This window comes from Prunus avium, chromosome 3, assembly GCF_965620075.1.
Source record: "Prunus avium chromosome 3, drPruAviu1.hap1.1, whole genome shotgun sequence".
NCBI lineage: Eukaryota > Viridiplantae > Streptophyta > Magnoliopsida > Rosales > Rosaceae > Prunus > Prunus avium.
The window spans coordinates 370,272-386,542 of record NC_142286.1 but is presented as its reverse complement, the minus strand read 5'-3'; the positions used below and the strand labels follow the sequence as shown (position 1 = coordinate 386,542).

General features: G+C 40.6%; 3 protein-coding genes and 1 pseudogene across 4 annotated transcripts; all 4 read left to right on the top strand.

The window, feature by feature from the left end:
• The first annotated feature begins 550 nt into the window (after window positions 1-550).
• Window positions 551-3,758, top strand: LOC110755779 (pto-interacting protein 1). Its single transcript, XM_021957060.2, has 8 exons — window positions 551-761; window positions 1,167-1,255; window positions 1,436-1,686; window positions 1,782-1,908; window positions 2,152-2,425; window positions 2,770-2,902; window positions 3,024-3,110; window positions 3,359-3,758. The coding sequence occupies exons 2-8, from the start codon at window positions 1,171-1,173 to the stop codon at window positions 3,491-3,493; spliced, it is 1,092 nt and encodes a 363-aa protein (XP_021812752.1). The 5' UTR covers window positions 551-761; window positions 1,167-1,170; the 3' UTR covers window positions 3,494-3,758.
• A 1,845-nt stretch (window positions 3,759-5,603) lies between these two features.
• LOC110755716 (uncharacterized) lies at window positions 5,604-9,614 on the top strand. 2 transcript variants are annotated; one of them, XR_015834351.1, is made up of 4 exons: window positions 5,604-6,178; window positions 6,770-8,258; window positions 8,341-9,102; window positions 9,194-9,614. XR_015834351.1 is itself a non-coding variant. In XM_088249933.1 (3 exons), the coding sequence occupies exons 1-3, from the start codon at window positions 5,890-5,892 to the stop codon at window positions 8,525-8,527; spliced, it is 1,965 nt and encodes a 654-aa protein (XP_088106059.1). In that variant the 5' UTR covers window positions 5,604-5,889; the 3' UTR covers window positions 8,528-9,614. The 2 variants fall into 2 exon arrangements, 1 of the variants encoding a protein (XP_088106059.1); XM_088249933.1 differs by having other exon boundaries at window positions 8,341-9,614.
• Window positions 9,615-10,567: 953 nt separating this feature from the next.
• Window positions 10,568-12,718, top strand: LOC110755693 (pectinesterase pseudogene; annotated as a pseudogene).
• A 2,282-nt stretch (window positions 12,719-15,000) lies between these two features.
• On the top strand, window positions 15,001-16,254 carry LOC110755702 (protein RADIALIS-like 3). Its single transcript, XM_021956935.2, has 2 exons — window positions 15,001-15,771; window positions 16,022-16,254. The coding sequence occupies exons 1-2, from the start codon at window positions 15,464-15,466 to the stop codon at window positions 16,047-16,049; spliced, it is 336 nt and encodes a 111-aa protein (XP_021812627.1). The 5' UTR covers window positions 15,001-15,463; the 3' UTR covers window positions 16,050-16,254.
• Window positions 16,255-16,271: the final 17 nt, after the last annotated feature.

Sequence of the window (16,271 nt, the reverse complement as noted above, 5' to 3'; positions counted from 1 at the left end):
TCAATTAAGTATATATAATGACCACCAAGAAATAGTAACTGGTAACAACATGTACCAAAGGTTTGAAAAGAAAATGAGGGCGATCAAGCCACGTGTGCAGAAAGCGCTTCCATAATCCAAGAAACTAGTACAGTTTACACTTGAACCCATTCCCATACCACAACACGCCATGGAGGAATATCAAATTTATCTGCGTTTCCACAAGAAATCAAATCCATGAAAAGAAAAAGAAAGAAAGTTTTGACAAATTGACATTTATGAGAATTAACCATTTACGTGGGGAGACAAATTCTATCACGTGATGCGATGCGAGCCGAGCTGTGCGCCCCAAAGATCTTGAACGAATCAACATCGACCACGTCAGTATGGGTTGCGCTCGAACGCGCCACTCTTCCACGGGGAAGCGGAGCGAAGTAGTCAAAGGGTCACATTCTCACTCTGTCTTCTTCTGTAGCTGAGTCAAGTCTGGCCAACACCCAAAAAAAATATTTAAAAAAAAAACGCGAACAGAATGTCACTTTCCCAAAATAATCCTAAATACACACATAATTGTGAAATTTGTAATACAATTTACAATCGCTTTTTCGGTATCCTTATCCTACGCACCCCCCTTCCTTCCCCGCCTATCCTGCGCTGCGCTTCCCTCGCCGGATTTGGAGCTCAGATCTCTCTCTCCCTCAGACGCCCACTGACTGACACACCCACCCAATACTCTTGTAATTACTTTACAAGCATCCACTTAGCTTTTCCCTCTCTTTCAGGTACGCTCTCTCTCTCTCTGCCGATCTGTCTTCGCTTTACTTTTTTATTTTCTTATTTTTAATTTTGTTTTGGTTGATCTCCATGTTTGATCACTGATTGATTACATACTAGATAGATAGATAGATGGATAGATAGGGGTTTAAATAAAATAATGGAAATGGGTTCTCAAGGTCAGCGACTATGAATTGTTCAGTCATTGGTATTAGTTTTTAGTAACTGGATTATTAATTCCTCAATTTTGCATTTCTACAATCCACCTTGCCACTTGCTCTCTTCGTTTCGTTTGCATTTTATGCTTTGCTGGTTTTAAATTTCAATCTCTGCATATCAATCATAGTAGCAGTTTTTATTTAATTCACTCAAAAGGATCTTTTTCTTTTTTGTGGTTGTGTGTGTGTGTAAAGAATCATGAGCTGCTTCGGCTGTTGTGAAGATGATGATATGCATAAAGCGACCGACCATGGAGGTCCATACATGGTCAAAAACCCAGCAGGTAATCTACTGTGCTATGCTATAGTCGAGTCGACCTGTTGTTGTGTTGCATGATTGCATCTAGGTTGATATATTTCAACTAACTATTATTTGATAGTTTCTTTTGCTTCATTTCTTCTTGTGTCTGTTTGTTTCTGTCACCGATTTCATCAATTCAACTGAGTCGAATTTCATCACACAGGAAATGAGGGAAGCCATCACGCCTCAGGAACTGCACCTAGGGGTGCTCAAGCTGTAAAGGTCCAGCCTATTGAAGTTCCTACTATACCAATAGACGAACTAAAGGAAATTACTGATGGCTTTGGGACAAGTGCTTTGATTGGAGAAGGTTCATATGGAAGAGTATACTATGGCGTACTCAAAAGTGGGCAGCATGCAGCAATCAAGAAGTTAGATGCCAGCAAACAACCTGATGACGAATTTCTGGCGCAGGTTTAGACAAGAGAATCTGTTGATTGTTATTGTTATTGCCATATTCAAACTAATTAATTAAAATTCATTCCTAACTTGATGAATAACTGATACAGGTTTCTATGGTATCAAGGCTGAAACATGACAATTTTGTTCAATTGCTTGGTTATTGTGTTGATGGGAGTTCACGTGTTCTTGCCTATGAGTTTGCATCTAATGGATCTCTTCATGATATTCTACATGGTATGTGAGAGTAAGATCAAGGTGAAAGCTTAATGATAGGATTGAGATTGATGTTTCTTGCTGCACAATCTTGTTTGATGCATTGTTTATGTGAGGAAATTAACTATGTTGTTTTGCATTATCTAAACTTCATTCTCGTTAAAACAGTTTCTTGCAGTTAGACTGTACTACTTGAGATGAGAGCTGTTGTCTTTGCTGTTTCTGGAAAATATAGTGTTCAACCTGATTATTTTTCTAATGCAGGAAGGAAAGGTGTTAAAGGAGCACAGCCTGGTCCAGTTTTGTCATGGGCACAGCGTGTTAAAATTGCTGTGGGTGCTGCAAAAGGGCTCGAGTATTTGCACGAAAAGGCTGATCCCCACATCATTCATCGCGACATTAAGTCTAGCAATGTGCTAATATTTGATGACGATGTTGCTAAGATTGCGGACTTTGATTTGTCCAATCAAGCTCCTGATAATGCAGCACGTCTTCACTCCACTCGTGTGCTAGGAACTTTTGGTTATCATGCCCCTGAGTAAGCTTTTAATTGGTTCTTCAATGATTGCATTTAGCAACTATGTTGTGCATTTGCTCTATTATAAACCTGAAATGAAACAATGCTCTTTTTTTATTGTTGCGAATCCTTTGGTGAAGAAATTAAAATTTGTAATTTTACAATGACCTACCCCAATTCTAAAGGCGGTGTAATTAGTGTTTCATGTTTCTTTGGGAAGATTTAGATTTTTCTTCGTTTCTTTGTTTCCCAGTAATCAACCCGAGCATCAGTTTAATGTATTAATTATTCCTACTTAAAAAAGTTTTTACCATAGTGCATTTCTTCAGCACTAATATATTCAGTAATTTTGTTTGTGGCTGTAGATATGCAATGACTGGACAGTTGAATGCCAAGAGTGATGTTTACAGTTTTGGTGTTGTTCTGCTTGAACTTTTGACTGGAAGAAAACCCGTTGATCATACATTACCAAGGGGACAGCAGAGTCTAGTAACATGGGTACCATATCTGTGCTCTTTATTCTATATTCATAGCACCTGCAATCTGTTTTACGATTTGTAGACATGAGAATATGTTTCTTGTTAATGAAGCTGATTTTTAAAGTATTGGGATGTGTTAGGCTACACCAAAACTCAGTGAAGACAAAGTTAGGCAGTGCATTGATTCAAGACTAGGAGGAGAATACCCACCAAAGGCGGTTGCAAAGGTATTCACTGGATCATAATACATTCATATATGTTGTATGTACACATATCTACCTACATGCATACACCCACAAACACGTAATTAATGGTAACTTATTTTTCTATTTGAACAAGGGTGAAGTGCTAAACCGGCATCTCTGTTATTTTTTCCCATGCATTTGTACATAGCATACCACATTATACCTAGGACTGAAGACTGATGATGCGATCAAACATCTAAAACTGAAATGCTTTTGTGTCTTGATTATAGATGGCTGCAGTTGCTGCCTTGTGTGTGCAATATGAGGCTGATTTCCGCCCAAACATGAGCATTGTTGTCAAAGCTCTCCAACCCCTGTTAAACGCTCGGCAGCATGGACCCGCAGGGGAAGTACCAAACTTGTGAAAATCTCTCTCTCTCTCTCTCTCTCTCTCTCTCTCTCTCTCTCTCTCTCTCTCTCTCTGTTCTGCCTCTGAAGATGTGTCATGTGTGCATGCATGAGTCATTCAGCATGCAAATTGTAACAAGGGGATTGTTTTGAGGGTGGTGGTATATTGTTTGCACGGTGTTCTAAATGCTTCATTTTCATTTTCGAATAGAAATGTACTATATTGCTTCATTATTTGCGGTGTATTTGGTTTGTTCATAATGCAAGGGGCATTTTCTCCAAGTGACTGGACTGTTATTTTTCTTTGAATGTTTTGCTTAATCACGGTCCAATATTATTGAGAATTCAATTATTTCGGTTACATAAAAATTATTGACAAATTTATGTGTGGTCAATAATTCAAAGCGTGATACTTTGACTAGATACAATTCATGGGTCCTATGCAAGAATTAGAATACACGTGGCCAGTGACTCAACATGTTAGAACATGTGCTACAACAACCAAGTAAACACAAAATAAAATGAACAAAAATTGGTAACAGAGTGATTGGATGTGTTGATGCAAAACTGGACGGTTTGTTGTGAGGTGCAGTCGGAGTTTGCAAATGATAACGAGTAAACAAGTTCCTTCTCTATTTGGTTGACATCTGTCCATTTACTTACTTAACCCCCAATCTAACACTGTTAACTTGAATAAATATATTGTTGTTTGGAAATGGAAAAATTAACCAAGAACCAGAAAGCCACCCAAACTCCCCCGATAATCACCCACAACGTTAGAGAGAAATGAGGCAATTGATCCTTGGCCGATGATGAGGAGTAGGTTGGGTTGCCGGTGAGGTGGTTGTCGGGGTTGGGTTGGGTGTTTGGTACTTTGGTTGTTGCGGCTATGGTGGTGGCTGTTGGCTTTTTGGTTCCATTAAAAACACAAAAAGAAAAACTTATGCACGCATATCACACCGTTATTGGTAGAAAATGTAGAAAATGTAAGAAAGAAAAACTTCCAACTTTTTTTAAATAAAAGTCATTCTATAAAGATGCCCTTATCTTGACGTTTAAGGAATAAAAAGTAGCGTGGTGGTGCATACTCGTTTTTCCTAGCTGCCATTCTATTTGTTTCTCCGCTTATGAGCTGATTAGATGAGACATATACGTTTGACGATGTGTACCACTCCAATGGGCTCGCTAGTTGGTGGGTGGGTGGGGGAGGTCGGTGCACGTCAAAACCCATTCACTTATCATTAACGCTGTTTTTTCTTTTTCGTTTTCTTTGTAATGTTATCTATCTACACTTTAATAATTGATATTTCTCCGTGATGTGGGCGCAACAGTCGGTATAAACATTTTGCGAATTGAAACAAAATGCTTTCATCAACTTCTGTACACATGTTATATTGTTGTTGGCAAGAATATAGAAATTCTTACTTACATGGTAAGGTAAGAAGGGAAGTATTTTCTTTTTATGTGGGTTGCTAAAGCTAATAAAAAGAAAACCCAAGTTCATCTTTGTTGGATTGGGATTCATTTTTCTTAAAAGGGATATTAGTTTGGTTATGATAAAGGACGTTCGCCAGAAATTTATTAAAAAAAAACAAAAAAGGACGTTTGAATTGAACCTATTATTTAGAAGTTGAATAAATCAACAATTGATATGAGAAAAAAAAACACATCGGACTTTGAGTCAACGACAGAAGTAAATAGAATGGTGAACAAATTTAATCCTAATTTAGTTTTAGAAAAGAAAGAGAGTATTATTCTCTTATTTATTGCTAGTGCCCTATTGACTTGCCTAGTGGTTAAGCAACTACTGACTTGCCTAGTGGTTAAGCAATCTCTAATCCCATATTTAAAGCTCAATTATTGGTGTTAATTATTTATTTATCTAAATGTTAATAAAAGGTAAGCAATTGGGCATATAGGGTTTGGGCCTGACGAGACGACGGTCTCTTAGACTCAATTGACCCCAAAATGAAGTAAAAGAAAAGTCTTGACCCAAACCCAAAATCCACGTTAGAATTTGGGTCAAGCTGCCACCACCCCTAAACACAAGGGAGGGGTAAAATAGGAACATGGATTATCCCTGTAAGAGTGGCGGTGGTAGTAAAAGCATAGAACCAATTAATTTAGTAGGTAAGTGAGAATCAAGTAAAAAGAAAGGAATATAGAAAGACGGAGCAAGGGCTGCAGTCCAAACACTCCAACCCAAAATTCTCTATAGGGAGATACTACTTGAGAAGAAGAGATCAATCTCAAGAAGAGAGGAACCCAATCCAATCCATCAATCAAAACCAGGGGATTTTGATTTTGAATTTTGAATTTTGGTGTTTTCAACGGTTTTCAATAATCGATCATCTTCCTCGTCGTTCTTGACTGAGCAGTGACCCGTCAGATCTCGAGTATTTGGAGAGCGCCAATGCGTGGGGATGTGAGCGGAAGCAACATGGCGGCGTCGACGTCGATGGGTAAGGCGGAGACGCAGTACGAGAAGGCGAAGACGTCGGTGTGGTGGGACATAGAGAACTGCCAGGTCCCCAAGGTCTGCGACACCCACGCCATCGCCCAGAACATTAGTTCTGCTCTCGTCAAGATGAATTACTGTGGGCCCGTCTCCATCTCCGCCTACGGCGACACCAATCGCATCCCTGCTTCTGTTCAGCACGCGCTCTCCAGCACAGGCATCGCCCTCAACCACGTACCCGCTGGTAAAAATAATTAATTTTTATTTTTTTTGTTTATTTTTATGTTTGATCTTCATCGGGCCCTAAATTGGAACCCTAGTAAACAGATTGCCCCTACTGTTTTTTGTTATTGTTTTGCTTGGCCTGCTTATGTTTTTAACTTTTGCGATTAGTTAATATCAAGGGTTGATTTTCTTTTCTTTAATTTTTTAATTCAAATAATTGTATGATGAGTCAAGTTGAGTCTATTGAACTCTAATTTGATGGTATGATTTATTTATTTTTTTTAAAGGAAGCTTACTTTGATATTGATTTTAGTTAATCTTGACTATTGTTACTTAAAAGTAGCAAGTGAATCAACATGGTGCTATTTTTGGGTAATTCATAAATTCATTCAGCAACTTCTTGTTTTGTTCATGCCTAAATTGTTCAACATGTTTTCCATCCTAGATTGACGATATATCGCCATATTTTCATTCTTCTTTTTCTTTTTCTTCTGTTGTGATAATTGATGTTTGTAATTCATTCTCTGTTTGCTTTGTCCCCCCAAACTCTGTATATTCTTTTCTTTCCCTATCATCATGATCTTCATTGACAGTTCATGGTCTGAAACAGGTGTGAAAGATGCAAGTGACAAGAAGATTCTAGTTGATATGCTGTTCTGGGCAGTAGATAACCCTGCTCCAGCCAACTACCTGCTTATTTCTGGAGACAGGGATTTCTCCAATGCTCTACACCAGTTGCGCATGAGAAGATATAATATCCTTCTGGCACAACCACAAAAAGCTTCCGCACCCCTCATAGCTGCAGCAAAGAGTGTATGGCTTTGGACGAGCCTCTCAGCTGGAGGACCCCCACTTTCAAGTGGGGAGTCATCTCAGCTTGCAAATGGTAACCATTCTTATAACCCTGAAATGCCGCAGTACTCGATGCCTGAAGCGTTCCAGATAAAACCGCCGCCAGTTTATTATGAACAGCCTTCTATGGGAAATCAAAAGCCTTCTACCAATGGAAGGGTTGGTGATACTAAAAATAAAGGGAAATCAAATCGGAAAAACCCAAATCAACCCAACATATCAAGAACCTCAAGTGTGCCAGTTGGGAACCAAGATGACAAGAATAATGATTTCCCTTACCAATCAGAACATACACAGGCAAAGCAGTTTAAGAAAGCTCCACACGAATTCTTTGGTGTTAGTGAGAATCTAGTCTCCACTAATAGGTCTACTCCCAATTTCTTCCCTGGAAATTCTGATCCTTCAGGCGGTAATGGCAATAATTTCCTAGGTCAGCAAAACCAATATCCTCCTCCTCCGAGGCTGAACAACTTCCACATTCAACCTAATGTTGGACTGGATACTATGTTCCCTCCTAATTCTCAAAGTCATGGTTTTCGACCTATTCCTCCCAGACCTGATGTCCTTAGATTTTCTTCAGCCCCACCTATAAATATGCCTGATATGAGTAAGCTAAATGTCTCCGAGTACAGCCATTATGCTCAAAATTCACAAAGGTTTCCCCATCGAAATGGAGACGAGTTTAGTCGACCCAGGTCTAGCGAGTCACTAAATTCAGCTAGCCCATATGCACCTCATAAAGGCCATAATTTGCAGAGTGGCCAGGGGTTTCATCATGATTCTATGAACAACAGGTATCCTCGGGGTTCTGATTATCTGCCCTCTCAATCCTCCCCTGCTGTTGCAAACAACGTTCCTAGTAATGGCATTTGGGGAACTCAAGGCTGCACACCATCGGAATACGTTCAAGGCCTTATTGGCGTTATTTTACTAGCCCTAAACACCTTGAAAGTTGAAAAAATTATGCCTACTGAAGCAAACATTACCGATTGCATTCGTTATGGTGATCTGAAACACCGCAATACTGATGTAAGGAAGGCCTTGGATTACGCAATAGAGCAACATATGGTAGTGAAGCAGAGCCTTGGTGCACTTCAGTTGTATGTTGGTAAAAATGAGCAATTATGGAAGTGTGTGAACCCTATAGGTGGTAATCTTAATCAGTACCCTAAAGCCACATGGGATCAGATACAGAACTTTCTGAGTTCCTCAGATGGACGATCAGCAATAATGGCTTCTCAATGCAGGTAAGTGTTAATGATAGATTCTTAGTCAGATGCTTATGGTTCCTGGAATGTCGAGTTTTGACTATGGTTTTGTTCTCTGCAGATATGAAGCAGCTATGATTTTGAGAAAAGCATGCTCAGAAGGGCTTGCCTTGGGCAATGTACTTCAGATCTTGAATATGATAGTCAGCATGAAGAAATGGATCACTCATCATCAGTCAGGATGGCAACCGATTTCTATTACCCTTGAAGAGACTAAAGCGGCAATAGGTGCCGAACCTGGTACTTGATTTAGTCAACAACTCCCTAAATAGTGATAAAGTGGCTCTAAGATGGTTAAATTAGAGCTGCAAGAATATTATCAGTTTATTGAGACCTTGATCAACTGTGTTTACTTCTGAAACAAAATACAGTTATTAGAGTATCTAAAGAACTAAGGGGGGTGGAAACCTTTACATTTTGAACCAATTTAGTAGGACTAGGTGTCTTTTCCTCAATTTTTTTTTTTCTGTTTTTTTTTCCCCCCTCTTCTTTCATACTCTATGGGGTACTCAATGAGCTTCTAAAGAATGGGTAAAAATGCTGCTAATGGAATATACGTATTAGACAATTAGAAGCTACCTATTTTACGAAGTTGATTGTGCCTGCATTATTGTGAGGCTTTTTGTCCGTTACAAAATCAATGGATCATTCTGCCCAAAGCCGTGCTTCTGAGTAAGGAAGAATGTCAGGAATGGAATCAGGAAGTGGCAGTTGAATGTGCAGGCAAGATTATGTAGGTTCTTTACAAGGTTCAGCATCTTCTACCTGGATCAGGGCTTACGTGATTATATCTTGCAGACTTTATTATTCAACTGCCATGCAGGTGAGCTCTATTGATGACTAGCATAATCAGGTATCTGAGACCTAGTTGATCGAGTGTTATGTTGGTTAATTGATGAGAAGAAAGTTTGCAGACGAAAAAGCTTGAAGCAACTTCATAGGCATTGAAGCAGCATTTTGACGTGTATATTCATTTAAAGAAAGTATCTTGATGGGACTGCATTTGTGGTTCAGGAGGCTGCCAAGGTAAAGCTATCCTACAATTACAGGCCTTTAGGCATGCATGCGATTTCTGGAACCTGGTGTGGCTATAATAGTATACATGCTTGGATGTTGCAAGTAAATTTTTATGTATCGTATTTGACACTGTTTGTTTTATTCATCCTTTTATATTTGTTGTCTGCAACTCAGGCTTCGTTAGTGGGTTCAGTTTGGCTCGGTCCTGGAACTCACCTAGGAAGCGTGCTGAATAAACTTTTGTATTCTGTTCTCAACTTTGTAATTTGGAAAATTCTATGTAGTTTTTTGAATTCCAAAGCTCCTTGGTTTTCCTGATTTCCACCAATTCAGGTTACCTGCAGATTTGTGGTAGCGATGTTTTTGGGTCTGTTCAAGGTGACCCCTGCAGCGTGGGTATGAGGTGCAATCAAATGCATGCGGTGGATTGAACAGTCCTCTTGCAAATTACAATTTGACACATATGATAAATGACTCAGAAATGGTTGCTTCCAAAGAAAAGGACCGAATATATTCCTTTCCTTTTCACTTTTTATTTACATATGTATCAAATTAAGGAGGTCGTAATGTTGGCATATCAAATAATGTGTGCATATCGTAACAGCCTCTGGAAGGTTTTCTTTTTTCAGCCACACGAACCAACCTCGCGTCGTGCGGCTCTGAACCCTTTTTGTGACCATTCATTCGGACAAGCTATCTGGCGGGCCCCTCCTCACTGGGGGAGGATTCCTTAACTTGGTTTTACATACCGGATCAAACTTGAAAACAATATTGACCAACTGATGAGATGGACTCACCATTTATTCATTTTTACGCCTTCGGTTATTTTTTTCATCTTTTCGTCGTTAAATATAAAAAAAATCTGTTTCCAAAGCAAAATAGGTTTTGACCCCCCTAAATTAATGTGAATGTCATTTCTTATGCCACCGGCCACATTGTCAATATCATTTCTTACGGCACGCATTTGGCATAAGAAATGACAACTACTATGTTTGACACACAACAAACACAACAAACAAACTGGTGCAATGCATTGGTGATTGCCGGTGATGGTTTAGAGACAAGACATGCCAAAAAATAGGAATAACATTAGTTCTAGTACATTAATTGCCTTGCGTTGTGTTGGAAATTGGAATTGCCCCAAACCAACATATCTATCCCCGCGACTGCCACCCAAAAGCCGGTCAACCATGCAAACTTAACCTCCATTCAGTTGCATGCACACCTAATTTGGGTAAATCGTTGCACTATATTACCCATGCACACCCTACCTCGTTTCTCCGTAGACAGAAAAGAAAAAATAATTAATTAATTAGGATTATTCCCTCCTCTCATCTCCTCTCTCAATAGTTCTCTCTCCGATCCGCCGCCTCATGTTTTAGTTCCCGAGCTGTCGCTTTAGGGAATAAGCGGTTCGGAGGGACATCAAAAGGTAAAGAAAACGGAAGCCAAAAAAAAAGATAAAGCATGGCACTTAATAAGAAAGTAGTTGTATCAGGGATTTCTCTGATACTTGTAGTGGGCGCGGTCATCGGAGCCGTGGTGGCCATCGTCCACTACAATAAGAAACCTAGAGGCGAGTCCTTAACAGCGCAGCAAAAGATGGTGACCCAAATCTGTAACTACACCGACTTTCAAGCGGAATGCCAGAGGAGCCTCGGCCCCGTCGCACAAAACAACAGTGCCGACTACAAGGACTACGTCAAGGCCGCGCTGCTGTCCATCTCCGAGGAGGCCAAGAAGGCCTTGAACATGTCTGAGTCGCTCTTGGTCGAGGCCCGAAACGGCACCAGCTCCAAGAAGTCACTCGAGGAGTGCAAGGAGATGTTGAAGGAAGCCGTGGCGGAGCTGCAGGCCGTGTTCTCGTATGTGGGCGATGCCGACTTGCACACCATGGAGGACCGCGTGATGGAGCTCAAGGCCTGGCTTGGAAGCGTCATCAGTTACTCCACCACGTGCCTTGACATCATTGGAGACGACGACAACAAGGTTTTTGAGGCGTTGAAAGATCCCATCGGCAATGCCTCCGCCATCACCGACAACGCTCTGGCTATCGTGGGTGAGATCGGCAGCATCCTCGGACTGTTCGGCGTGAAGGTAAACGACAAGGCCTTGGGAAATCTCGGCACTCAACGCCGACTTTTGGAAGACGAGCTCAGCAGCGACGGGAGGTCCCCGAGCTGGTTCTCAGCCTCCGACCGCAAGCTGATGGCGTTTCAAGACAACGGAAGGCTGAGGCCTCACGCCGTCGTGGCCAAGGACGGAAGCGGGAAGTACAGCAGCATTAACGCGGCGCTTAAAGCGTACCCGTACGGACAACAAGGTCGGTACATTATCTACGTGAAGGCGGGAGTGTACCAGGAGTATGTTACGGTGGAAAAGAAAATGACCAACGTATACATGTACGGCGATGGGCCCAGGGCCACCCTGATCACCGGACGAAAGAGCGAAGCAGGAACAGGAGACAAAATCTCCACCAGCGGTACATTCCAAGTGTTTGGGGCCGGCTTCATTGGGAGGTCCATGGGGTTCAGCAACACGGCGGGTCCCGAGGGAAGACCCGCCGTTGCTCTGCGTACAGTTGGTGACCAAATCGCCCTCTTCAACTGCAGGATCAGCGGGTACCAAGACACCTTGTACATGCAGGCGGGACGGCAGTTCTTCCGCAACTGCGTCATCTCAGGACACGTGGACTACATCTTCGGGGACGCTCGGGCATTCATTCAGAACTCGATGATCATTGTGAGGAAGTCGTCGATCCCGGAGCAGAACCAAGTGTTCATCACAGCTCCCGGCAGGCAGTACTCTCACGAAATCGGTGCGATCATCATCCACAACTCGAGGATCGTGCCGGAGCAGAAGCTTCTGCCGACAAGGTTCCAAGTGAGGACATACTTGGGGAGGCCGTGGAAGCCGTACGCCAGGGTTGTGTTCATGGAGAGCACTTTGGCAGACTTCATCAGGCCCGAAGGTTACAGCGCTTGGGACGGGAAGGCAGGGAACACGGAGCACGCCTTCTTCGGAGAGTACAAGAACCGCGGGCCAGGTGCCAACCTTGCCAAGAGAGCCAAGTGGAACGGTGGCTTCTACGGTGAAATGGACAGGGCTACCGCAGAGAAGTTCACTGCTGGGCCAGCGCTGTTGGCTGATCGCTGGTTGAAGTTCGCTAACATTCCTTACATCCCAAGCTTCATCCATGCTGACGCCTAATCTAAAAAAGGGTATTTTATTAATTAGCTAATTAATTAATGGGATGGGCTAATTGAGTCTAGAGAGAGAAGAAGAGATCGAGTACGCGCATATACATACATATACATAGGTATATATCTATGTAGCGCAGCGCTAGCTCTCTCCATATATGTGTATGTGTATGTATGTATGTACATATCGATCTTAATTAAATTAATTTATTGACGTGTGCATCTTGCATTGCTTATGCATGCATACAGAAATCAATGAAAGTTGATCAAATGATTCAAGGCGAAAGCTTGAACAACATGTTCAATGGAATTGATCAAGAGCAGCAAGGCTTTTGGCTATGTTCCCAGCAGCACCATTTTCATTAACTGAATCAACCCCCTGCAGATTATTCTCGAGCAATTATCTCTATCTGAAAACATAAAAGGAGACATAAAACAGAACAGAAACAGAGCAGCGACAAAAAATCCAGCGAACTCTATATGAAAACATAGCCGAACTACTAACAAGACACTTAATTCCTAAAGTTGATGATCCTCAATTAAGTTCTCAGTTTAGGCGCATCAGCATTGTGTTGTATATCACATATCTCGATAGAGTTATCATCACCAAATTGTGTTGAACGGTGAACTCACTGCCAAATTGGTTGCCCTCTAACTCATAATTTGGGAAGAAACCTTGCTGCATTCCAGAAGTCTCAGAGCAAGCTGGAAGCTTGGAAGGCTAACTCTGTCTCTTGTTGGCAGTCAGTCTCATACATGTCACATCATCCAAAACCATCTTTTGCATCCAATCATGGTTTGCACTAGGTTGTGCTCATGCATAGTATAAATAAGAGCTGAAGCCATGTCTTCATCACTTAATTAGACTTCCATGTAATTCAAGACAGTAAGTATCTTGTTGAACTCATTGATGTGACCCTCTTGCCATCATGAACTTCCAAAATCTCCTATTGAGACTTAAACGATTTGTGAGAGATTTCTGTTGGTAAAGCCTCTGAAGCTTCGCCATTATACCCTTCGTGGTAGTCTCTCATTTTGAACGGTATGCCTAAAATTCTCTCATCACACACAACCGGATGGTAGAGCATGCCATCTCATCGAGTTCAACCCCATCTTCATTCTTCATACCATTAGATTGCAAACTCAAGTTTGAGTTTATAAGTTTCAGGTCGTGTTTGAGTTTTGTATATCAGCTTCAAATGATATGACATCACACCAACATGCTTAAAAAAAACACGACCGTTGCGAAGCAGTCTATATAGATGTAAATAGGCTAATAAAACCTCCTCGGCAAGTTTATGTGGACAAAGCACACTGACCCCAGGTTCCTGGAACACCTTATAATATAGTTGTTAGTTGTTGGTTTATTCTGTGAACGTAAAGACAAAACTTTGTGTTTTTTCGTTTTGTCTTGATATAGATGTACATATTATGCTTATTGGTTAAAGAATTCGATGAGTGATTTGTGTGATTTGCGTGGGACTTCTTGTTGGTTTATTTACATATATATTATGCTTATTCGTTGAAATTTCCTCATCCAAACGCATTGTAATAGTGTACATAAGTTTTTGCAAGGAATAGTCAAGGAGAAAGAGAAACTTGTTAATGCTTACTCTGGATTGTTCTGGGGACAAGGATATTCAATTAGAGTGGGGTTTAGTTTTTGTTAATCCTTGATTCCTGGCAATTTAAGTTGAAAGAAATAAAGATTGCAAAATGACCTTTCACAACTTGATTTGATAAGTCACCCCCTTGTCATTCATTATCTTCTCTCCCTCATCCAAGACAGGGCTTGCCCCACACAAACAAGTGCTTTTCCTTATTATGTTATCTCTTAACCTAAACAAACATAAAGATAATAATCTCATCATTGGTTGTCTATTTTTCTAAACAGATCAACTCTAAGAGCTTTTTGAGTTGAAATGTGGACTTCCTTCCACATCATTTCTATATTTCTCTAATCCCTACAGTCTAGTTTTTTCTTTTCTTCCCCCAATTGAATTATGTAATAAGTTTATATAATATTGAAGGCCATGAGCAAACCCAAAAGATATGGTGCAAATGCAAATCCTCTGGGTCCAGAACTGTCTGGACTGAAGGGGACAGGTTAACATATTCAATCAGGAAATATGATTGATAAATAAAGAAACCTTCCTCCCTCCCACCGCATTTCATTAGAGTCTTTGATTAATCTCTCTTTACCTGCTTAGTTTTTGGGTATTTTCACCCATTAAAAAGTCATTGAAAGTGACCCAATTCTGGATTGTGAATGCATGGACATGTGGAAAGATGAGGCCTTCCTTCATCCCAACCACACAAGTCTCTATCTTTTATTGCAAGGTAGAAAGAAACGTAGGCAATTGAAATAATATCTCAATTGGCTGTTGAGGAGATGGATCAAAGCTTTTTCATTATTGGTTAATAAAAATTCTAAGACTGAGTAATAAAATTATAGTGATGTCTAACACCAATTGGAATCCAGGGCTAGAATTGGGAACCCAAAACAAGAGAATAAAAAATATATTGAGATTCTTGGTCTTGCAAGATATGGTTAGTGAAGTATTACTTTTTGTCAGTTTTTGATAATTGGTTTTCCAGTTTTGGCCCAAAAAGATTAAAAACTTGTGTTGTTATTATGTGTCAAGAGTTTATATATATAGAGAATATATTACTTATTTTTTATATTTCATTGGATCATGGTTTAGATCTGAGTTAAGGAGGGACAATATTCCCTGACACAAAGCCCCTCCTATAAAACAGACTCGGAATTTTACGAAGGTTTGTTGCCCACACCACATAACTGACACAACCACAAGAATAGGTGGTCAAGAGAAAGTGAGACAAACAAGGTATCAGAAAAGAATCTTACCCCATTTGTTGGGTTTGGTGATCCTTGTTTTCCTCAAATTGATCAAAAGAGTGTGATCTGGTTCTTTCTTCTCTGCTCTGTTCTGCTGCTCTGCTGACATGGACATCATGGACATGAATGTTTTTCCTAAGTTGCTGTGTGGATGGAGTTGGGAGGAGAACAAGTTGTTTGAGCTGGCTTTGGCTGTGGTTGATGAGGAAGACCCACAGCGCTGGGAAGTAGTTGCAGCCCTGCTTGGAGGCAACAAAAGCGCAGAGGATGTACAGAAACATTATGTGATCCTTTTGGAGGATTTGCAGGTTATAGAATCTGGTAAATTGGATCACAAACTGGGACAGCCGCAGAATTATGTTCAAGTGGTGGATCATTGCACTCAATCCGTTTGCTGGACTGACGAAAACAACAAGTATGTGAATGAAATTCAACAGCTTTTGAGAGTCATTGATTGCTTTGCCTTTACCTTTGCCTTTGTTGCATTCTTTTCTTCGTTTATTGTTCATATTGACCTCCTGATTAATGATTATGTATTTAGTTATCTTGAGCTCAATTTGTTTCTTGAAATCTTGTGGCTTTATAAATCTTAATTAGATTCTTGTTTATCCAGTTCCATGGGATATTTGAGTTTTTCTGACTTTTGGAAAAATGTTTTGTGACAGTTTGCTGGTTCAGTTGGACTTAAATTAAAGCTGCTGGTGATTGCAAGTGTAACTACAGCAGTTTCAAAGATCTGTCGGCAGCTTGTAAAATTCAAGCCAGATGGATTGACCCTCCAAAACTCTAAATACTGCACTCTTTCTGACTCATGTCATATAATGTATAAGCCCTCACTCAATTTGTAGCTCCTTCTAATTTGCATCTTTAGAAATTTTTAAGAATTTTATACCGGTGACCTTCTTTGCCTTTAAT